The 23,820-nt window shown below is 37.4% G+C and overlaps 2 protein-coding genes across 2 annotated transcripts; both read right to left on the minus strand.

Moving 5' to 3' along the window:
- Positions 1-1,822: 1,822 nt before the first annotated feature.
- LOC107577879 (protein yippee-like 1) lies at positions 1,823-19,798 on the minus strand. The gene is made up of 5 exons (XM_016263908.1): positions 19,641-19,798; positions 13,860-14,102; positions 5,439-5,482; positions 5,235-5,343; positions 1,823-2,837 (listed from the first exon to the last, which is right to left on the minus strand). The coding sequence occupies exons 2-5, from the start codon at positions 13,965-13,967 to the stop codon at positions 2,748-2,750; spliced, it is 351 nt and encodes a 116-aa protein (XP_016119394.1). The 5' UTR covers positions 13,968-14,102; positions 19,641-19,798; the 3' UTR covers positions 1,823-2,747.
- A 613-nt stretch (positions 19,799-20,411) lies between these two features.
- Positions 20,412-23,799, minus strand: LOC107577889 (protein SMG8-like). The gene is made up of 4 exons (XM_016263918.1): positions 22,232-23,799; positions 21,955-22,100; positions 20,997-21,866; positions 20,412-20,874 (listed from the first exon to the last, which is right to left on the minus strand). Exons 1-4 carry the CDS (start codon positions 23,754-23,756, stop codon positions 20,662-20,664), a joined length of 2,754 nt encoding a protein of 917 aa, XP_016119404.1. The 5' UTR covers positions 23,757-23,799; the 3' UTR covers positions 20,412-20,661.
- Positions 23,800-23,820: the final 21 nt, after the last annotated feature.

Consider the following 23,820-nt stretch of genomic DNA (forward strand, 5'->3'; position numbering starts at 1 on the left):
ACTGTTTTACTATATTTTTGATCAAATAAATGCAGCCTTGGTGAGCATAAGAGACATCCTTCTAAAACATTCAAAATCTGACCGACCCCAAACGTTTTGAACAGCGAATAATACACTATTTAAAAAATCTATGGCAAAAGGATATTCATAAAATGAGAGCTTTATTGATATCAGATTCAAATATACTGATTCCAAATTATCCCACACACTTTTGTCCTTGAAAAAAATACATTTGAAATGATTAAAAAAACAAACAAACAAACAAACGTTGGAATAGGTGGAGCGCTCCCACAGAATGAGAAATACACAGATGTAAGGTTGAGTGCTAAAACAATACGTGATAACTGATCATAAATACATACTCAAAATAAGACATTACACGTTAACATCCAAAACACCTAAATCGAAAACCGACTTGTTCTACACAAAACAATTCATCTGAACCAAATGACACACAATGAAGCAACTAACGGTCCGTTCACACCAAGAACGAGAAGTATAATGAAAACTATATTAAAGTCCACACCAGCCAATGCTAATTCTGTCACTTTAAATGCTCATGCTCGTCAAAGTTGAGTGCTTTCTGATTGGCTGTCGATGTTTTTATCATTCGTCAGCTGCAAAAAAAATCATTCTGAAAGTGATTCCAACAATATTGTTCCTCAGTGTCGTTATCATTACAGTTGTGGACTCTACTATTCTCATAGAATTACAATGATTTTTACAACTTTATATTTATTGTAACTGTTATTGTCCTTAGTGTGAACAGGCCTTAAATCAGAAATCGAACTCAGTTTGGTCAGCATAGGTGATGAAATAGTCTTTGGTTGTGGCAAGGCTATTTATTTACGAGCCCCATCATCTGGATTATCTCATTCAACGGCCACATTTACTAGCTGTCGATCGCTTTCTTCCCCAAAACACGTGGTGATAAAGTCTGGTTTACCACTTGATTTGTGATTTAATGGCGGGAACTAATGAGACCGAAGGAGACATCACGGGTTGTGAGTAGTGGACGACCAATCTGGGTTTTTTGACAGCCGATGCCGATATCTTGGAAAAGCAGGGTGGCCGATGGCCGATATAAAGTCGATATAATTGTATTTGTTTTAATTAATATTTAAGAAATTTGAAATAATTTGAAAATGGATTAAAAATAATAGTGTAAAATAAACATACTTATACTTTAGAGGACAAAGCATTTTTCACAAATCAATTTTTAATAAAAATCTAATTGAATAGGAAGTAAACACTGTAACCAACAGGGCACTCAGTATTCTGGGAAGTTTGTGTGCGTTGGGAATCATATATATATATATTTTTCAAATAAAGCCAAGGTAACACTAATTTTACATACAGCATACAATGAAAATGACATGAATATGACAGTGGGCAAATGCATAAAGCGCAGAATAATTTGAAATCACGAGTTTAAAGTTAGTCGATCGCGCATCTCCAGGCAAGCAGAACTCTCCTCCTGTCAGCATTCAATTCGCACGGACCGACCGTCACGCAGAGAACACGCGATCATGCAGGATACAAATGCACACTTCACAAGATCTCAACTAAATTCGACAAAGTCTGCAAGGTTTGGGAAATCAAATGTTCATTAGTCATTCCAAGATTTGTTTAAGTGATATTGATGCGTATTTGCTGAATGCTGACGGCAAACAAGAAAGTATTATAATATTTGCCTTTCTATTACTAATAATATTAAAGTAATCGTTATAATACTTTTTTGTATACATTTGAATTCATTTGTTTAACAGTTCTATCTGATTATTAAATAGAACTGAACGACGACAGCGAACAAGAGGGAGAATGTAAGCACTGTGTGTTCAGGCGCTGCAATCTCAGCGCCGTAAAAAATAAAAGTCCCGCCCCGAACACATCGGCCGATGTCGATATTTGAAAAATGCCAAATATCGGCCGATATATCGGCATTGTTGTTATATCGGTCGACCATTGCCTCAGTTCTCTTTCAAAGCTGACAGCTGCTTAGTTTTCTTAGCTGTGGCTGGGGCTAAAGACTTGGCTCTAGCTAATGTGCGCGACCTGTGCCGCGACCTCATTTACTCCATAATCGCATTCAAAAGGAGATCACAATCTGGAGAGGAAATGTACATTGCTACTTCCGCTATACGAGGTCAAAGTAAGACCACTGTGGTTGCTACGGTTTACCATAAACGTAACGTCCCAAAACGAACAATCAATAAATACATGTATAAATAAACAACATGCGAGTGAAAATGACAAAACTAGAGGAAATAAAGACACAAAAGAAAAGGGAAACAAACGGACAACACTTCTGTTTTAGTACGTTTTCACCTCAAATGAGCTAAATGGGTTTGTCTTTCACCCTTCTTTACCATGGATCCAGCCATTAGTTAAACCTGAGTGTGGGATAAAAACTGTGACCATGGCCAACCCAGAGGAAAGCAAACGTCGTTTTGTGCATCAATTTGTTCACACAAACACACACACACACACAATCACTCCCTTGAATTGAATAGGAAAATATTCACACATAATAGAAACACTTGGTGTCTAGCTGGCACACATTCGTTCATACATACACACAGGAAATGGGTAGTGCTGCAGCTATGAACCTTACACCCTCAAGGTTTAGAGGTGTGTGTCAGGTAGATAGATTTCCAGGGAGGAAGTTACAGCCAGATAATGAAACTAATTATTCATATGCTGCATGTCTCTTTCCAGCGTTATGGGCCGTGGGGAGTTCAGGCTTTTCAGTCCCACCCATTGTCCTTGATCATGTGGGCCAGCTCGATGATGAATTTGCCCTCCTTGTATTTCTGACTGCTTTCGAAGGCATGCTCCTGAGGGAAAGAAGAAGAGGGAGGGAGAGAGAAAGAGAACGAGCTTGTGGTCACCTCAAAGTCAAGATCTGCTGATCCAAAAATAATGGACAGCTGTTGGGAAGCTTTTCTGGATATGTCAATCAAATATACGACCTTTAAATAGCAGTATTAGAGGAGATGTTTCACTATATATGCCTGTAAAACAAGTGCCAACTTCTAAATCTATTCTAATATGCCGATTCTTTAAATATAAGCGTCAATGATGTCAATTAGCTCATTAATAAGTACAACAACAATGTCTTGAACACACCTCTTATAATGAATTAACATTCACTTTCATATATTTGGGGGGGGGGGGGGGGGGATCAAGACTCATTAAATGGCTGAAAAGTCATAATGAAAAGTCATAATGCATTATTATTATTGTCATTTTAATTTATTAATATCTGATAAACCTTTAAAATGTCAGGGTAGTTTAACCAAAATGCAGGAAGTCGTTGTTGTTGTGACACAAAAAAATATAATAGAAAATTATATCTTAGAGTGTACACTGTAGTCCTTCATGATTTGTGTCATATTTCTTAAAAATGTTTTTTTTATTATACTGAAAGATTCATTAAGGTTGTCATATATCAAAATGTAATGATTCATGTATGATTCAAAAACTCAGTACTTTTACAACTTTTTACTAAAAATGTTTTAAAACATTTTTTTAAATAAATAAACTGTACACATGAAAACACTAATCTGTATTTAAAGTGTTAGGAAAATATAACAATTATTATTTATATAATATAATATTATTTTATTTTAATATTGTATTTTATAATAAACATTACTGTTCAAATGTTTGTGGTCAGAAAGATTTTTTTATGTTTTTAAAACAAGTCTCTTACGTCTTTATTTGAGCACAAATACTGAATATTATTACACAAACTGTTTTATATTTGAATATATTTTAAAATGCAATTTATAACTGCATTCTTTTATAACATTTCTTATTGATATCAGTGTTGAAAACAGTGTTGCTTAATATTTTTGTGGAAACATGCTTTTTTCATGATTCTTTGATAAACAGAAAGTTGAAAAGCATTTATTTGAAACAGCATTATTAATTTTATTTTTTGTAATTTTTTGATCAATTTAATGCAGCCTTACCGAATAAAAGTATTCACATCTTTTAAAAAAAAAATCTTACTGAGTCCACATTTTCAAAAAATAATGTAAATACTGCATTTTACCTGATGGTTTCTCCATCTGGCTTTAAGTAGGGAGATCAAGATTTCAACATTTTCTGAAGTGCTTTTCACTTCTAACCAGTCTGTGACAACAAGACAATTCATACCGTTTGTTCTTGGAAAGCATAAGGTACTCAAAGGTTAGGCTGTCAGAAGTAGATTAGTGATGTGGGAAGCAGGTCACGAGTGTGTGTAAAAGCCACTTAAAGTATCTCTCTTGATGAGCTGTGTCTGAGTCTCTAGCATGAGTCTTATCCCTCACGTGAGATATGGATGAGTTATCTTGACAAGTGTTGGGGGTAACGCATTACAAGTAACACAAGTTACGTAATCAGATTACTTTTTTTCAAGTTACTAGTAAAGTAACGCATTACTTTTTAATTTACAAGAGAATATCTGAGCTACTTTTTCCAAATAAGTAATGCAAGTTACTTTTTTTTTCCAATTTATTGATTGACAGCTCTGGTGTCGCCATGTTGAGAGAAATCAGAAGATGTTAGTGTAGTTCTAAAATAAACATGAATATGCATTAATTTATCTCACTCACAAAAAAAAAAAAGAATAAAAATAATGCAAGAATATGACAAACCTGCAATAATTAAATGTTAAACAACACAAATATCCTTTATGTATTTAATCCCATTCTATTAACCAATGTCTTTGCTTCTGACCTTCGATGATCCAGTTCAACCGTACTAATAAGCACAAATTACTCTAGACAAACGTTTGTGTGTCTTTTTTTATTGCTGAAGTGTGTTGAAATTTCTTCTTCTGCATTCTAATGTACGGACATAAATTTACTTTGCCTTCAGCCTGAGGCTTATTCATTTCACTTTTGGTGTGAAAAGTCTTTTATATTTGCCAAAAATATAACTTTTTTTTATTTTAAAAACAAACAAGCAAGCCCTGTCCAGATTTAAAAAGTAACGCAAAAGTAACGTAACGCATTACTTTCCATAAAAAGTAACTAAGTTACGTAATTAGTTACTTCTTATGGAGTAACGCAATATTGTAATGCATTACATTTAAAAGTAACTTTCCCCAACACTGGTCTTGACTGGCTGAAGAAAGCTGTCAAAATGCAAGTGTGCATGTCCGTTATGAATGATCATGGTTGTTTTTTTTAGGTAAGTGGTCTTTAAGTGAGTGTGTGTGTCCAGTGTGATCCAGAACTTACGTATTTCCAGCCCAGAGTGGTTTTACAGTTCTCACAGTAGATATCGGCCACCGCGTGAAGACCAGTCAGCAGTACCCTCTCCTCTGCCGGGCCGCAGCCCACATTCACCCTGATTGATAAAAAGATGATGTCAAAATTTAAAAAAGAAAACCATTCTGATTGTCTTTTTTGTGTTGCATGGCTAAGATAAACCAGAGGACTTACACCGAGTTGAAGAGGTAGGCCCTGCCTTGACTCCCTTGAAAAGACTGCAAAGGAAATAAAACAGGAAAGATTACATTTCAAAATTGCTCAAAAAACCCACATCCTAATAAACACTGATTGGCTTTACATATTTACATCAGAGTAAGTCAACATCATTTACTTGTATTTTGACTGCACAATCAGGTAATCTTTAGGAAAAATCAATTTCCCTTCACTGCTCCATTCATGACCTTGGCAGACAGGATTTCCCAGGCATGATGTGAAACAGGGGCAGGGTCATAATTACGGGTGTTTGAAAGCGGTTTGGCCATATGGGCATGGATCAAAAGATCATTAGGGTGGTTTCATTTTGGCTGTGCTATACTGGATAGTGATGAAGGCATATCTTAAGCCTAAATAACCTAAGAGACCTGATTGAAACCATGACAACAATGGGTAAACACTTGAAACAATACATTAAACATATGAACATAATTATAAACTCTTACAGAGTATGATAATTAATTTTCTGTGAATCAGTTCAAAGTGCCTGTTTCAATCAATCAGTTCAAAATGGATTAAATGATTCTTTCAGATTCAGAGATTTAACAGATTCACAATGATTCAGTCAATGATTTAAAAGAAAATTATTAAATAGAATTCTTCCTTGCCTCAATTATTTTACATTGATTTTTACATGAAACATTGAATCTATTAGTTTTAAATAAATTATTTTTGTATTTAAGAGCTGCCAAAGTAACATGAATTAAAACTATTTAAATACATTTAAATGTTATCTAAAAAAAAAAAGTTTTAACATTTTTAAAAACAAATAAGAAGTATACATGAAAACTCTCAAATATATTTAAAGTGTAAGGAAAATATTATAAACATTATTATCAATTTATATTATTATATCACTACCTTTCAAATGTTTGGAGTTGGTAACATTTGAATGTTTTTGAAATAAATTTCAATGATCACAAATGCTGCATTTATTTTATAAAAAAAAAATATATAGTAAAAAGAGTAGTATTGTGAAATATTATTATAAAATCTAAAATATTTATATATTTTAAAATGTTTTTTTTTCTTCGGATTTACAATGATTCATTCAATGATTGAATTGATAATTATTAAATATAATTCTTCCTTGCCTCAATTATTTTAAACAGATATTTTGCTACTTTTGGCTTGCATGAAACACTGAATCTATTTGACTATGATAATGATGGTTCCTTACATATTTTTAGTGTTTTCACTTTTAGTTTTGAGTACATTATTTTTGTATTTAAGAGCTGTCAAAGTAACACATTAAATAATAACATTTAAACATGCATTTAAATATATTGAATATGTAGTATTTCCATGTTTAATGAAGGCAGGTTATAGAGATTTTAAATAATAAAGCTACCAAATTCTGGATCAAGTTTTCTTTAACGAGATTTACTACCTGATGATTAAATCAAAATCACAAGCCTCCTATTGTGCAGAACTCTACTAACCTACTTTTAAGTGACTCTAATTATTATGTTCCATTCTGACCTTTATTTGGTTCAGAGGGATTCGAACTAATTGAAATCGAATTATCATATCAACCTCAACTCCACCCCAGAACCGCCTGCGGTGCTATCTCTCCCCCTGAAACTCAAGTAAGCCTTGTCAGGCCGGATACCCCTGGCTTTATTATAGCAAACACAGTATGTGAACAACTAATGAATGAAGCAAAAACAATCTTTTCTAATCTGCACAATCTGTAAACACACACAGTGCATTGAAAACCCCGCCTGAGACCATCATGATATCAGACGACCAAAACCCGTTGTGCAGACTTTAGTGTATAGCATTATGGATATACGTGGGTGTCCTGGATCATTCGCATTTACTACAGAGACGTGATTACCCTTACTTCTGTGGCACACAAAAGCTCAAATGATGACCTGCCTCTCTTGATCCCTGATTGTGTGGCATGAACGTGAGGAAGCTGAGTGCCTTACTGTCCCACATTCTGCCCGCACACACAATCCATGCACAGATAACTCACATGCACAAAATTCACATTATGAATTAAAGATGTTATTAATAATCCTTGACACATATTTTCCCACGCACACACTTAATGGCACACACCTCATAAAAAGGGCACATATGGTGTTTTAAAAGTGTGCCACTGGAGCAGTCAATTGTACATGTTGTACAATTAATGTGGATTTATATGGTTTCACTAATGAAGTCATAAACTCAGTTTTAGGCAAGTCATTTCACTCAGGGGCCATTTTTGAAACGCCTCTCTGGCATGCAAGTGCAGCTCCTATCTCTTTGAATGGGGAAACATCAAATTCTCCAAAACTGTCCGCCAAGTTTAAGATTAAATTTCATATTTGAAATGTTGAAATCACCAATGAAATCTGACAACAACTGTCTCATAAATGTTGTTTCATTTGCTCAAATAGCATTAAAAAGATGGCTAGACCAGCCAGTGCGCATGTGCAGTCCCAAGCACACGTCTCAGAATGCTGACTGGCTCTTTTATTCAGAAGGCGGGGCTTCCTTCAATAAAGCGGCCATATTGAGTGTAGCATTTTCAGTCCATTCAAAAATATACGAGTAACACGTCTTGGGCATTCTTTAGTCTTTGGTTTTTATGTATGTGTCTTTTTTGAAAGAACAGAATCAAAAGTTCTCACAAAACCAACAGAACAATTCACAACTGCACAGAAAAACAAACAAACAAACAAAACACTATAATTTGAGGTAAGATTTTAAAATACTTTTGAAAAATGTTGTTTATGCTCACCAAGGCTTTATTTATTTGATTAAAAATACAGTAAAACAGCAACATTCTAAAATATAACAATTTAAAAAACTGTTTTCTATTTGAATATATTTCAATATGTAATTTATTAAAGATGCACCAATTGCAATTGCAATTTTCTTGGCCGAATTCCGATTTTTTTTGTAACCTGCCGTCTGCCGATGTTCTTTCTAAGAACTATAACTGACAGCATATACAAACAAAAATCTACATTTTTCATTGCAAAAAAAATTTAAAAACTACATAAATTATTAAACATTACAATTCCCCCAATCTGTGTTATATAGTTATATAGTTATAGATGTTCTCTCACTTAAACAACTCTCAAAATAAAGTGCTCCGTGACTGGAAAGAGGCAAAAATAACAATTAACTGGGTTACTGTATGTAACACAACATTTCCCACTAGGTTTATAAATGGTCATTTTATTCCCTAGTCATCTTTCACATCAAATTCTTACATTGTATCAATTAATTCCGTTAGAATAATAAGAAACTGTAGAGTTGTTACCATTCAAATGAAATCAATATCAACAAACTCAATCTTTCCACTGCAGAGGAAACTGAAGCTGCATCTGAAGTGGCATTAGATGCATTTACACAGACTGTTTGATAAAACGGAGGTGCAATAAATGCATTTATGTAATAAGTTCTGCAATAAAAAGAATTGTTGTGATTTCAATGTTAGATAGCCTCACATGGGCCACCACTACATGTAGTGGTTTTAGATCCAAGTAGCACCACCAGTGTAATGGCTTTGAGCTTAAATATTAAGTTTTGTCACACTATTTTACAGGGGACCAGCCAAGTCATTTCCCCTTGACAATAAAGAACAATCACGGAAGATTGTTGAATAAATGAGGATTACATAAATCATAGAAAGTTGTAGTCTGATCAATCTAAAGGATTTGAGAGATATCGTTAACTTGTAGAGCCTCTTACTGTATTATCAACACAAGGAAGACACAAGTGTTATAAAAGGGGTTTTATTAACAAAAGGATAGACAAGAGCAACTAATAAATGGGTACACTGAATGGATAAAGTGCAAAAGATTGATAGATGCAAGTGACTGAGTTGGATGTTACTATGGACGTCATCTTATGGAAAGATAAACTGAAGTTTCCTGGAAGTACTAAGGTAAACCTTATTCTAGTTTCAACAAATAAATCAAGAGATTATTTGTTGTTATCTGACATCAGTTATATAGAATCTAATGCAAATTGTTGTTGGAGAAGATCCTAGCAGTTTGGAACACTCAAATGGTGGACCGCTGAAGAGAAGGTGCTGAAGTTGTTGCTGAAGATGGGGGGCACTAAGCTTGTGGTCGTTGCTGCTGTTGCGGTTTCCAAACTCCCCAAATTCGCTTCTTGCAGATCTTCCTTGTTTCTGCTTGGAGCAACTTAGCTTAGCAGTTTAGCACTTACAGTAGAGCAACGACACTTAGCACACTTCTTTTTCTTGAAGAGAACCATTTAACCTTTCCTGAGAAGTTGGCACCTTTCAGATCCAGCGCTTTGATTGGCCGATGCTGTCATGGCATGGCCTCTCTCTGGCATGAGGTCTATTTGCATAGCTTAAAGTCCACATTTAGAACAGTGTCTTTAAGGTTTTTCCTATGCATAATTACAGATTACCTACACAATGTGCTGAAAATATGAAGACCAAACATCAATGGGTTATGCTGAACACTTACCCAAGCATTCATATATACATTATTTACCTTAATAGATAAGGTTGCATACATTGTAGCGTCACAAACAGCACTCATTAAGTATATACAGTTCTGTAAATGGATATGAAGAAGGTTTCATTGATATTGTGTCATTTTGTGTGAATGCATGTGAAGATATGTCCAGTGCCGTCCTTATGGGTGTGCAACTGGTGCGGCAGAACAGAATTTTCCCCCTCGGTGAATTAACCAATAGCATTTATGATTAATTTGTGTTATAGCTTCATTACTTTTGTGGTGTAGTGGGATAAACCACTGAACTGGTAAGCAGAAGGTTGCTGGTTTGATCTCTGCAGCCACCACCACCAGGGTGTCCTTGAGCAAGGCTCTTTACTCCAGGTTGCTCCAGGGGAATTGGGGGTCCCTGTAATAAGAGCACTGTAAGTCGCTTTGGATAAAAGTGTCTGCCAAATGCAGAAATATGAATGTAAATGTGATTTTTGTAAAAACCTTTTTTGTAAGTTTCTTGGGCACAAACGCTCAATAAAGCTGCTTATATGTAATTTCTTAAAGTGTATTTCTTCAAGGTACTACTATAAGATAAATGCATAAATATATTTCATACAATTTCTATTTGGGGGGGCTTAAAGGGTTAGTTCACTCAAACATATAAATTCAGTCATCATTTACTCGCCTCCACGCTGTTCAATCCCTGTTTTTTTTTTGTCAACACAAAAGGTGATTTTGGTCAAGTTTGTCCTGGTGGTTGCTGGTTTCTGTTCATACAACATCAGTCAATGGAGCCTGACTTTCAGAAGCTTCATGACATTTTTTGATGATGCTTTTGAAGCTTCTGAAACTCAGGCTCTATTGACTGATGTTGTATAAACAGAAACCAGCAGACCAAACCTGACCAAAATCACATCCTCAATGTCTTTTGGTCTTTCTCTAGATGCTCTCGCTGGCTCTGGGCTCACGAAGGATGAAGAGACCACAGCAACATCTGGTCCAGATGAGGTAACAAGGGCAGGTGGAGTGATGGAGGGTCTCATCCATGGCACTAGACCATTTCCAGGATGCTGCTGTGGACTCCCCATCCTCAGTGCACACACACCAATCTGCGGACATTTCAGATCCTACAAAAAAAATGCACAAACATAATACAAAAGCAGTCATTTTAACAGCACAGTGTCATTTCATTTCTGTATTAAAAGTAACAAAATTATCTTACTTTATATTTTTGCTTTAGGTTTTCCCCTTTTTTTCCCACAAATGCTGCCGTCACCTTTCCTTGCAGGCCCTGCTCCACCACAAAAGCTCTGCAGCAACAGCACAGAAATCAAGAATCAGAAGTCCTGTAATAACTCTGTTTGAAATTACAATAATTGATTATTACAATTAAGGTTTAAAAATATGTTTTATTCATTTCTGTAGTATACTCACTCAAAGCCGTTGACGGCAACATTCCTTCATCAGTCACTCTGCACTGGATAAACACACGTGTGTCTCATCTGTAACATCCAGACAAGACTCAAGTCACCTCTGTGATTTATGTGCTCAATACTACATTTAAATGTTGAGGTAGTTATGTTGTGATGTGTTAACTCTTTTTATCCAACACAAATGCTCCTCAAATTATCAACTGTACTAATGGACAAATGAAATAGAAAACTCATGTTTAGTTACTTTATGGTTATTTACATACATTCAGCTAAAGCAGTGTTGACAACAGTGAATTCTACTACATAATAGCACACATACATCACTCACTCACATGTCTAATTCATGGCTATCAGATGTGCTCATCTGCAATTCTTATCAAACATTTTCCTGTCAGATGTTAAATAGACATTAAGTAAGCATCGTTAAGATGTATATGGTTTATGTAAATGCACTTAGGAGACGTATGTGTGCTTCCTGGAGCTTCCCTGTTCACTATACATAAAACGTTTTTACAGCAAAATCACAAAGATACTATACTATTTAGCATCTTTACATCTTCGACGGTTCAACAGTTTACTCTACAGTAGCTCAACAAATGCGTGTTTTTGGTTTCTAATACTCACATTTGAAAACACCCACGTCGCTGTTCTCCATCCTGTTCAATTTTGACGTATCCTCTGCTGTGGCCTCCTGGGATAGAAAAGTGTCCATCGGACGAGCACTTCAGAATTTGGACTGAAGCAGTAGGACATCCAGGGATTTCTTGCCTACTCTTTTATGAATACTACGGTTTTGGACATGCTACTCTTTTCACGTATACTCTTTTCTTCTAATATTTAGTAGGCAAGTAGGCATATTCGAACGCAACTTAAGTATACGCATGTCCAAATCTCGTGAGAATTAGTACACCATGCAGGTAATTCTCGCCTACTCTTCTATGAATACTAAGGATTCGGACATACTTATTTGCTTTTTGCCTACTATATAGTAGGGATGTATGCGGTTTCAAACACAGCGCACGTCTTTATGACTGGGTTTCTGAATCATTGACTCACTCGATCCGTTCAAAAACGTGGATTCATTCATAAACAAAAAACTACTGTGTTGCTGGGAGTAACACAACAGTTCTGCTGTGGCTTTGAGTGGAACTATTTTTGTTTGCGAAATTGAGCAGAAGCAGTCAATATTGTGTCTAAAATGTAAGTCACTTAATTTTAACTTCTTGTTTATTGAACTACTATTGTATAAAATCAGTGTAACATTGCGATTATGTTGATATTCAGGGAAACATCTTAGTCGTGTAATGTTGCTTACTTATATATTATAAATGTCTTTTTTTTTCAACCGCAGTATGCATCTATAACTTCCTGTGAGTTACTTTGTGTGTGCTTTTGCACTCATTTGTTTTGATTTCTGCACAAGTCTCTCTCTCACTTGCGAGCCTCATCTGGCACAACATAAACATATTATCAATAGCCGTTTACAATGAATGCGATAAAATCAGAATCATTCTCGTGCAAAAAATTTCAAAAGTGTCAGTGCTTCCCTAGTTACGTTTGTTATTGACGTTTTAATCAGGCTTCTTGTCTGGTCGGGCAAGTAATATTCTCTCTCACTGGCCTTTAAAAAAACTACTTGTCCCAGACAAGCGTTAATTGAGCCCTGTGGCTCCCCACTGTTTACTTTGGCCCTACACGTATAACAAATTGCGAACTTTGTGTCTTCTTCATGCCGACAACATAAACATTTCGCATGTGGGTGTAAAACAAAACGGACCGGCTCTGAATCGGCAGACTGACCTTACTTGAAATAGAAATCTTTTTAAACATTAAAAATGTCAGTTTTACTGTCACTTTTGATCAATTTAATAAGTCCTTACTGAACAAAATTATATATATAAAAAAAAAAAAAAAGATTTCTTAACTCTCCAGCGGTAGGCTATACATAATATATACATATAATGCAATATACATGAATATATGAAAAATGATTAAACACTTTTTAAGCTCATGTTACAAATACACATACATTTTGACACAGTTAAAAAAAAAAAAAAAAAGATTTCTTAACTCTCCAGCGGTAGGCTATACATAATATATACATATAATGCAATATACATGAATATATTAAAAATTATTAAACACTTTTTAAGCTCATGTTACAAATACACATACATTTTGACACAGTTACAACAACTCATCTGAAAATCCCAGTGTTCACAATGTTTCATGACCCTTTAACAGGAAGTCCATTAGGATAGATTGTACAGAAGTGTTTTTACAGAACATACCGATTGTTCAGCTGACAAAACATCTTACCGAAGACTTTCAATTGACAAAAATCCATAAAACAGTTTTGAAAATTACTAGGACTTTATACATCGCATACCATTGTAAAGACTGTAAGTCTATCTCTCACAGCCTCGTTTTCATCTGCGTAAAATACAATACGGTGTCTAACCTGATTAAGGTCTATGATTAAGATAAAAGAGCCTAAAAGAGACACTGCTGCTTACCTTTGAGATGAGCTCATCATGGTTGGCCAGGTGTGCTCGGCAGTGAATGCAGCTGTAGGTGCGATGGCAGTTGGGCAGGTAGGCCTGAAAGGTTTTGGAGCGCGTCATGGCGACCGTGGCGGGAGAGACGGCGCGGGGGCGCAGCAGGAAGGGCCGCTCAGCCCAGGACGACTCACAGGAGAAACAGTGGAGCACGCAGGTGAGGGCCGTGGTGAAGCTTCAGAAGAAGAGATGAGAGCACACCTGTGGGGAACACACACACTTATTTAGGAAAATAACTAAAAAATAACTTTAAAAAAACACTGGTCAAAAGGTATGGGGTAAGTAAGATTTAAAAAATAATTATAAAAATAATACTTTTATTCAGCAAGGAAGCATTAAATTGATCAAAAGTGACGGTAAAGACATTCATAATGTTACAAAAGATTTCTACTTCAAATAAATGCTGCTATTATGAATTTTCTATTCATCATAAAATCCTGAAAAGATGACTTCCACAAAAATATTAAGCAGCAAAAACTGTTTTCAACGATGACAATACCATTATTAATAATTGTGTACCAATGATAATTGATAATAATTGAGCACCAAATCAGCATATTAAAATTATTTCTGAAATTTCCAGCTAGTAATGGCAGCTGAAAATCCATCTGTCATCACAGGAATAAATTACATAAAAAATAAAAAATAAATTATATTTTTTATATATATATATATATATATATATATATATATATAAACAACGGTTCTTCTGAATTGTAATAATATTTCCCAACATGAACGTTTTTACCATACTTCATATCAAATAAATGCTATTAGTTCAAAAGCATAAAAAAAAAACTTTTGACCAGTAGTGTAGGTAATTTAGAAATCATCATGACACCACTGCCATAAGAATATTAACATATAAGCGCATGCATGTACATATCAAAACACAAAATATTGAATTTACATATTATAGTCTTTAAAATGCAGTTGCAAATACAGCCAGTTTAAGTATCAAAGAGAAAATATTCATGAAAAAAAAGTTACAAAAGCATACAGGACCCTTTAAGACAAGCTTGACATGTTGTAGCTATGTAAATGAATGTATGAAGATATAAAGGATGAACAAATATTAAAGAATCCTACAGTGTATTCATAAATTTTTGGTGTCACGTGCGGAGTTGAAAACAGTGTACGTCAGCGAGACACAGACAGTGAACGCAGCAGACGTCATTCACAAGAACACGGTGCAAATAGGCATGAATCAGAGCGTCTGTGAGCTGTTGTCTGTCAGGTAACTGTGACTGTGTGGTCCCGCGTTCATCCTGCCCTCGGGTTAGAAAGGGGCTGCGCTGTATGAGAGGCGGCTTATTAATGCAGAGAACTGGAGACCTGCCAATGATGTGGGCTCAAACACAGAGACAGCCAGACAACCAAACGCGTATGATTTCAACACTCGTTTGTTTGACTCATCCCTAATAAAATGTGGTTAGATTAAAAAAACAAATCCATATAGACACAATGTTGAGCAGTTCATGCATTATATTTCAAGGCATAATTTCATTTTTGTGAAAACGAGACCAAAATTGAGATTGTCATACTTTAATTCAAATTTTCCCTACATTGCTGTGCTACAATCTTATAGTTTAAGTCAAATGAACTACTTTTATGGTGCTTTGTTGTGCTTTATTTGAGATTAACAGCCTCTGGTCACCCTATTTGCTTTCACTTTATGGTCATACAGGTTTGGAATAAGTTAACGATTGGACAAGTTAACGATTTTTGGCTGAACTAACCCTTCAGGTCACACTCATTTGTTGTGATTTTCTGAATTCAATTAATACGTTTGCACTCTGACTTATTGGGTGCCCTCTTTTACGTCATCGTGGCATGTTGGCAGCTTTTCGCCTGTTGAGGCAGCAGCTCTGGACGAGATTTAAGACAGAACTAATTACTAAAAGAATCCGCAGGCATCTCATTTAATTACCTAGAAGCGCGGACAGCTATTCGTGAGATCGAAAAAGGGTCTTGTGAGTGTCATCATTAGATATTTGAATTCCAACCACATCTCTGCAAACCGACATAATTATCACATAAACAAAAGCATTCGTTGGCCGTTGTGACTCAGCAAAGTCAGCAAAAAACCCTGCTGAGCTCATAAAGCACATATTTAGAAAAGAACAAATGTTTAAATGTTTTTTTTCCCCATTGTATAATACAATTTGTATTCATAGGTAATGTATAACATTACCTAACAATAAACGGTACTTCTACAGCATTTATTAATCTTAGTTAGTTGATGTTAACTAATGGATAAACAAAAACCTTACTGTAAAGTGTTACCATACAAATAAAGCCACGTGGATAGCATGACTGTGAGAAAAACTCAAAAGAATAAAATTCTTTTCAGATACCACATGAACTCAGTGACTCAGCAAATTGAATTAGACAACTCATAAAAGGCTGCAAGTAAGGTTTCCTTGGAAGCTATTTGCGATTCTGTGATTACATTTGCTTTGGCACTGATGCGATTAAACAGGCCTTACAAGAATACAGCCGGAGAGTATTCTAGTCATCAGCGTGAGGCTTGAAATTGGACTCTCCTTGGCATAATTAAGCACCGTTGTGTTCGCTCTTCCATTAAAAATGCTGTATAATTTGGCCAAATGATACAGCAGCATTATTTTCAATCATTTCCTCATGCAACTTCAAACACAATTATACAAGATCGACAAAGAATAGATACGTCGCTGGTATAAGGCTAATTGGAGGTAAAACAATTATGGGGGAAATTTATGGAAAATGCAGAGGTTGGAATTAATTCGGATCTCGACAGATGAGATGAAGATAAACGGTTGTCGCCAGTATAATTACTGAGGCCATAATCACAGAAATGGTGCCCAATTTGTCTCTGTCTGCTTTGTGTGTTTACCATTTCAAATTAGTCTGGAGCAGACCAAACACACACATAATGAAGAGATCTCATTCATCAAATGTCTGATCTTGGCTGATCTTCCCTCTTCTGACCACACAGTTGACGACTTGACAAACAAATCTAATACAGACTGCTGTAACAAAACCAAGACTGCAATTATGGCTGAATATCAGGAGAAACGCATTTCCCTTAAAGGAATAGTTCACCCTCAGGTCATCCAAGATGCAAATAAGTTTGTTTCGTCATCAGAACAGATTTAGAAAAATTTACATTACATCACTTGCTCACTAATGGATCCTCTGCAGTGAATGGGTGCTTCCAGCGGAGTCCTCTATTTCAAAATAACGGTATAAAGTTAAATGATGGATTTGTTTCTTACAAACACACAGCTTTTCACTGCACAAGATGTTAATTGATAAACTGGAGTTGTGTGGATTACTTGTGGATTATTGTGAGCAGGGCCGTCCTTAGCTGACACAGGGCCCGGTGCGAGGTAGGGAGCGGGGCCCGCATCGGTCTGTTCGCGATCGCGTCCCTGGGGGAGGTTGGGTGATTCCCCCCTTGGTCCGTTCGCCGCGGGGCCCCCTCAAGCACCCGTCCTAAGGATGGCTCTGACTGTGATGTTTTGATCAGCAGTTTGAACTCTCATTCTGACGGCACCCATTCACTGCATTGGCCAGCAAGTGATATAATGCTAAATTTCTTAAAATCTGTTCCAATGAAAAATCTAACTAATCTAAATCTTAGATGGTCTGAGGGGGGAGTACATTTTCATTCATTTTTCATTTTTGGGTGAACTATTCCATTAATGTCTATGGTGGTTAGACCCTGAATAATTCTAAAGATAGGTAACCCTTGAGACGACAATGGAGTTTTTTGTTTCCTTTCTTGTTTATGTATGCATATATCAAGTAAAATAGCAAAGGTTTCCCTAATAAACTCAGGAACACACATGGGCTGTATTCAAGAGCATTATATAAATCATAAATCAATACCATCTCCGTCCCAAAGTATTACACGAACACAAATCAGATAAACCCGTTTTCAATAAAATGCCTGTTATGTAACAAAAACACATGGTGCAGCAGGTACATCAGCAAAATATCTGCTTTTAATAAATGGCTTTATTTGTTTTGCTTGTTTAAACTAGAGCCTAATGAAAGGTCTCGAGCATTTTAATCAGTAAGAGGGCATCTAAACCGACAAGGACCCCCGGACAGGTGGCGAATCCCCCCTCATTCCCCCCGGTCCCTCACATAATACACAGCAAGCAGCTCCCATAATAACAACTTTTTTTGCTGTCCTTTGAAATCTGTCAGCACAAATTAAAAAGCCCCTGCTGCGTACACACATAAGCTGTGATATTTAGCTCCATTTAGCTAAATTGTCGGTTATACATCTGATGGATTAACACTTTATTTTACAGTGTCCCTGTTAACATAATTGCAATAATACACAAATACAAGGGGCTCTTTAAAAGGATCCATATTGATTAGTAAATGCACACTAAAAATAACATTTTAATATTTTAAATTATAATTGCATAATTTTAATATGCAAACTGCATTTGAGAGCCAAGTCCAGAGAAAATACAATCCCGAAAAAAAAAAAAACACTCAATTAATTTTTAATCTCAAATTACCTCTAAATTAATCTACCGGCTTTGAAAAGGCACACTTTGTGCATTCATCCTTAAGAATAACCTCTCAAGCTCAGTCCATATTCTAACAGCATAAAGCAATAGAAATACCCATGAATGTGCAAAGCTACTTAAGGCAACGGTGTTGGAAACAGAGTGAATCAGATGGAGAGACAGTGCGATGGATCCAGGTCAGACAAGTATGTGTGGGTATCAGTGAACCAGCTTCTATGTAGGCCATAGTAGATACCACCAAACTGAGAGTGCAGATGGCAGCACCAGCTCAGCACCTCTGGCAATCACATCCTTGAAAACAGCTAAACCGATTCAGAAAAGCCAGCTTTAAAATGACAACAAGCCTGTGTCACTCGCTTGCCTCGTAATAACAAAACAGTACACAATATAAATACTGCAAAATATTAAATAGCCACACTTTCATTTAAGTGATCTAACACTTGCTTATGCATAGCATGTGTCATAAAAATAAGCAACAATGTAAGTGTATGTGTATATGTGCATGTTATGTTATTCTGTACTTGCATAAATACACTTACATTGTTGCTTATTTTTATGAAACATGCTATGCATAAGCAAGTGTTCTCAGAGATAAGCAATGATCTTGTGGAGCTGCTTGCAATGTTAATGTTAATTAAATAGTTTATTATGCAATATGAGTAGCATGACAGCGTTCTCACTATTTTGCAAGTCAATTTTCATGCAAAACAGCATATATTTGAAAAGGAAAAGATTTCTTTAATTTGCAAAATATAAAAATGCACTTGTATATATTTTTTTTAATTATAGTTAAATTAATAAAAAAACTTCCTGACAACATACAATTTGTGTTCATGGCCAATGACTCGTGCATAAACAGTTTTTTTTCTTCTCTTAATGTACCAATATTTGCTGGTAGTGTGTTAGTGGCATATAATTCTATAATAATCTAGATTTAAAGCAACACTTTCGGAACAGTCATAATTGTTTACATTTTAACTATGCAATGATGCATTCTGTATATATAACGTTTTCAATCCAGATTAGCATCTATCACTGGCATTGAGATCCAATCTACAACTAAAATATAAATTCTCAGAATTTACTAGGTTCATTTTTAGTGTGCTGTCATATAATGCAAGATAATCAATAACAAACGTAATGTTTTAAGAAGACGAACTTCCTATAAAAGGTGACATTAAAAGCATTATAATTGGACTGATCTTACCTTAGAATGGAAAGGTATCGCGCTGTTCGAGCTGTCAACCTCTTTAAAACTGCAAGTTCGTGCAAAATAGCAGGCGATCATTCCTCACAACACAAAGTTTGCAGGTATCCTCAGCAGCCACGCGCCTCGAGAGCAGCGCTCTGTAAACACAGCCCAGCTGCGCATCGGGCCTCGCCATACAAGCTCCCAATTTGATTGACAGCCAGGCCAGCAAATAGATGAGACAAAACGGCCTAGCAACAATACGCTGATTGGCCAACCTAAAAAGTGGACGGACCTATTAGCGAGCTCAGAGGATATGCAGGCAAAAAAAAAACATGTTATCTTTGTGATGTGCCAGTTGGATAAGTAATAAAAACTAAAAAGTCTTAAATGACTTGAAACTTAGAAAATATTAAGTACCTATAAGATATTACAGTTGTCACTCTGTATTTTTTCACTTGAGAATGTCAAAGATGTACCAATTCATAATTACTTTAGACAGAGCAGATAACCAAATAGCGCCTCTCTGTGTCGTTTTTACGAGCTATTTTATGTAAAAACCATAATAGAAACCGTAATAGACTGATATCTAAAACCTCGACAATAATAGATTGATATTTTTACATTCTTTCTAATGAACAAGTGTTTAAGCATTTTATGAGATTTAATTTAATTTGACTCAGGTAAAATAATTTATAACATCAACCTCAAAAAGTCAACAGCAAACAGAAAATCCAGAGTGGACACTATTTTGGATACACATTTAAAACATTTAAAAAGTTAATTCAGTTTAAAATATTATAGTTTAATAATGACATTTTTCACTGTCAGTTTTTCTCAATGCAGGTATTTATTTACCATAAGCACAACATTCCTTAATTTGATTGCTTGTATTTACAGCCACAATTTTTTCTAGAATTTGGATTAAAAAAAGAACCGCCACAGAAAATGAAAAGAAGCATGGTGACACCAAAATGATGCTTAATGTCCTTGTCCTACAGATATCACAACAGTGCTTTTAAGTGCAGAGTGTTTTTTGTTACTGTGGAGTTGAACTAGTCGTGTTGGCACGCAGAATGCCTCTCAGCACCCTGAAGTTGGCCAGTGGCTGGTTCTCCTTTGGAGGGTAGCATGGTCCACGATCTGTCACGTAGGCATAAGGGAAGCGTAGCACCCAGAGTCCATCAGGGGGCAGCACCACCTCAGGCTGCTCCGGATGGAAGATAGGACAGGGAGGGGGACCTGGCTGGACCTAACATAGAAGAAAAGCACAGAACAGTATACTTTAATGGAGAAAATGTGGGTAGCAATCATTGTGAATACTTCAGTTTGCGATTAAAATTTACTGATGTTGCACTTTTTAACATATTATACCTGTGGATTTAGAACAATCTCAAGAGGAGCATCAGGGACGACGACAAAAAGACGAGCCAGCTGAGCATAGTGTGGCTTGATCCCTCGTCCTTGAGCTGGAGAGGGAATGTATAAAGGCATATCAGAATTCAAGCATCTGGTTGCAGGTTCCTTTGGTCCGCCTTGCCCAAGCACTTTGACTACTTTATCAGGGCCAGAACTAAAGAAGCGGCGCCCTCTGCTGTCCTCATACTCAAAACCAACAAAAGCACGAGCTACATCATCCCGTCTACGCCCTCGTCCGATTCCTCCAGCACTGCCTCGCTTTCCAGCGGATGCTTTATTCGGTGCTGGCCAGGAGGCTGGTCCTCCGTCCAGAGGCTCAAGCGATCCTACATCTTCCTCTGATCGGCTCCGAATGACAACATCCCAGGGTAAGAGGAAAGCGGAGCCCGGGAGGAATCCAGGTTGCTCTAAACCAGTGAGGCTGTTGTAGGCCTTAGCTGGACTGAGTTTAACAAGAGACCAACTCGAGAACTTGGGCAACAGTCCCTTCGGGCATCCAGAATGAAGCATCCCGGGGAGATACTCCACTGTGGAGGGCTGTCTGTCCACCAAGCTTGGCCTCTTCTCTTGTCCTTCTGCTCCATCACCATATGTTCCAAGGCTGTCAGTTGACTGGCCCAAGCTAAGAGCGAGACTCAAACTTGTGCTATCTCCAGGTGTGTGAGTGCTAGTCTCTTTCTCCTTTAGACGATCAGCTTCCCCTGATGGAGGAACCTCTCCAGGTCTGGGCACTTCATCACTGGCAGGAGCAGGGTCGGGTGTGCTGGCTTGGAACACTGGGAAATTGATCCTGTCCAACTTTCCACAGCATTTCTCCTCAAGGATCTGAGAATGAAAGACAGAATGACGAAGAACAGATTTAAAGCTTGTGTAGTGAATATTTATGGTGGAAAAAAACCTTCAAGCTACTGACTTGATAGAAGTCATAGTTGGCAGCCTGGATGTCAAATGGATCTTCTCTTGGAGACTGCTTCCTACCACAGTTACAGGAACTTGTAGAGCGACCCCTGCTATTGTGGTATAGAATAGGCGGGTTGTGGTCCATTTCTGGTTTCTCTCCTGAAATTTGAAGAAAAAACAGAGGTAATTAGAAAGAAGTAAATTTTTCGTCAATATACCATGAAACAAAAATTGCTCTTCACACAGAAAAAAATGGATCTGTATAGATCTTTTAAAACATGGATCTTTACCTGGCTTTGGCAGCAGATGGAACTTGTGCACGCAGTGCTGATCCGTAAGGCTGCGCTCCTCGCAGAGCTGATGGCCGTTACTCCAGAACTTGTAGCAATCCTCGTGGAGCTGTAAGGCACATCTTTGAAAGGCGACTCCCCTCGCATGCTGACTGTACACTCGCAGTGCCTGCGCCAATTGATTCTTGTGCACTGTGGTGGTGTAATTATGGGGAAGGTTTGACTGGTACGCACTGTGAGCCAGTGGCAAGGCTTTCTGACACCTGTTTTCCGAGAACTTCGCATCTGCGTCAAGGAACCCCTCCAGCACTTTGAGCTGACCCTGCACCTTGAGGGAAATCTCGGCTGCGTCATCCTCACTGTTCTCTATCATGACCTGATAAAGTCTGTGCGCAACATGCACCCATTTGGAATAAGTAGGCAACTCGAAGTGTGATGGCTGCGGATTGCGACCTACACTGTCATCAAAACCTTTCTTGGTCAATACGAGTTCGACGTGCTGCCAAAGGAACTCTTTTAAAGTGCAGTCCACCAGCTGCCCTCCTGAGGAAAGACTGCTTTCCACATTGAAAGAGGGCTGTCTATTAGAGTACCTCATCTGTTGGTACCGCCTTTGCCTGGGCACAGGCGTGCTGCCTTCACTTTCTCGCAGGACGCAGTTGGACCGCAGGTGCCCCAGAAGAGAGCCGATGGGGTCCTCATCTGGTCCTGGCACTACATATACAAAAGCTTGGTTGGCAGGCACTGTAAAGAGACAATTACTACTCTGGTTGGTCAATACACGACTTTTCCTGAATATCCGATATATCTGATCTTCCAGAGCATGCTGCAGTCGCCTTCTAGGGGAGTGTTTTTTGGGTTTATCCCCTCCAGAGCCATCAGTCCCATTTCCACCAGTGCCAGAGGAGCCCACTCTGAGCGCTCCGTTCATCTGGAACACGAACAGCAGGCGTGGAGGGCACGGCCGACAGTTTAACTTCCATTCTTTAGATACTGGCGAATCTTTAATCGCAGCGCGCAGCAGTGGAAGTGCTTTCTGCCGTAGCGCGTCCAAAGCGCGGAACATTCTATCGTACGTGACGTCGAACGAACATGTGGGATGAACCAGCAGAAGAACATGGCACAGCGAGAAGAGATACAGCAGCTGCAAACAGTGATCCTTCTCTGCTGCTTTCCAAAACTCATGCGCTTCTGCATGACCCAAACCCGCTGTCAATGACTCGCACGCGCGAATAAGCTGGCGGTTGTCAAAAACAGATGTTAATACGAGATACAGCACGCGGTTCTCCTGATTATAATACGCATGAATCGATGTTCCCCCACCCGGACTGTCAGTGTCGTCGCTCCCAAAGAGAGAGAAGACGTGTTTATCTGCTAAGGTGTTTATGAGAGAGTCTTTATCTGATCCCGGTTGCATTGCGCTTTTCCCAAATATGCCCAATACGCAAATACCCTCATCTTTGTCCACGGTGTCTTCGATTATTTCTGACTGTAACAGAGCTCTGATATTCATTGGAACCGCCATTTTTGCTGGACAGAAACAAATGGGCGGGGCTTTGATGAACGCATTTCTGCGAGCACAAAAGAAG

The sequence above is a fragment of the Sinocyclocheilus grahami genome, unplaced genomic scaffold, assembly GCF_001515645.1.
Source record: "Sinocyclocheilus grahami isolate Dianchi unplaced genomic scaffold, SAMN03320097.WGS_v1.1 scaffold32.1, whole genome shotgun sequence".
In the NCBI taxonomy this organism is placed as follows: Eukaryota; Metazoa; Chordata; class Actinopteri; order Cypriniformes; family Cyprinidae; genus Sinocyclocheilus; species Sinocyclocheilus grahami.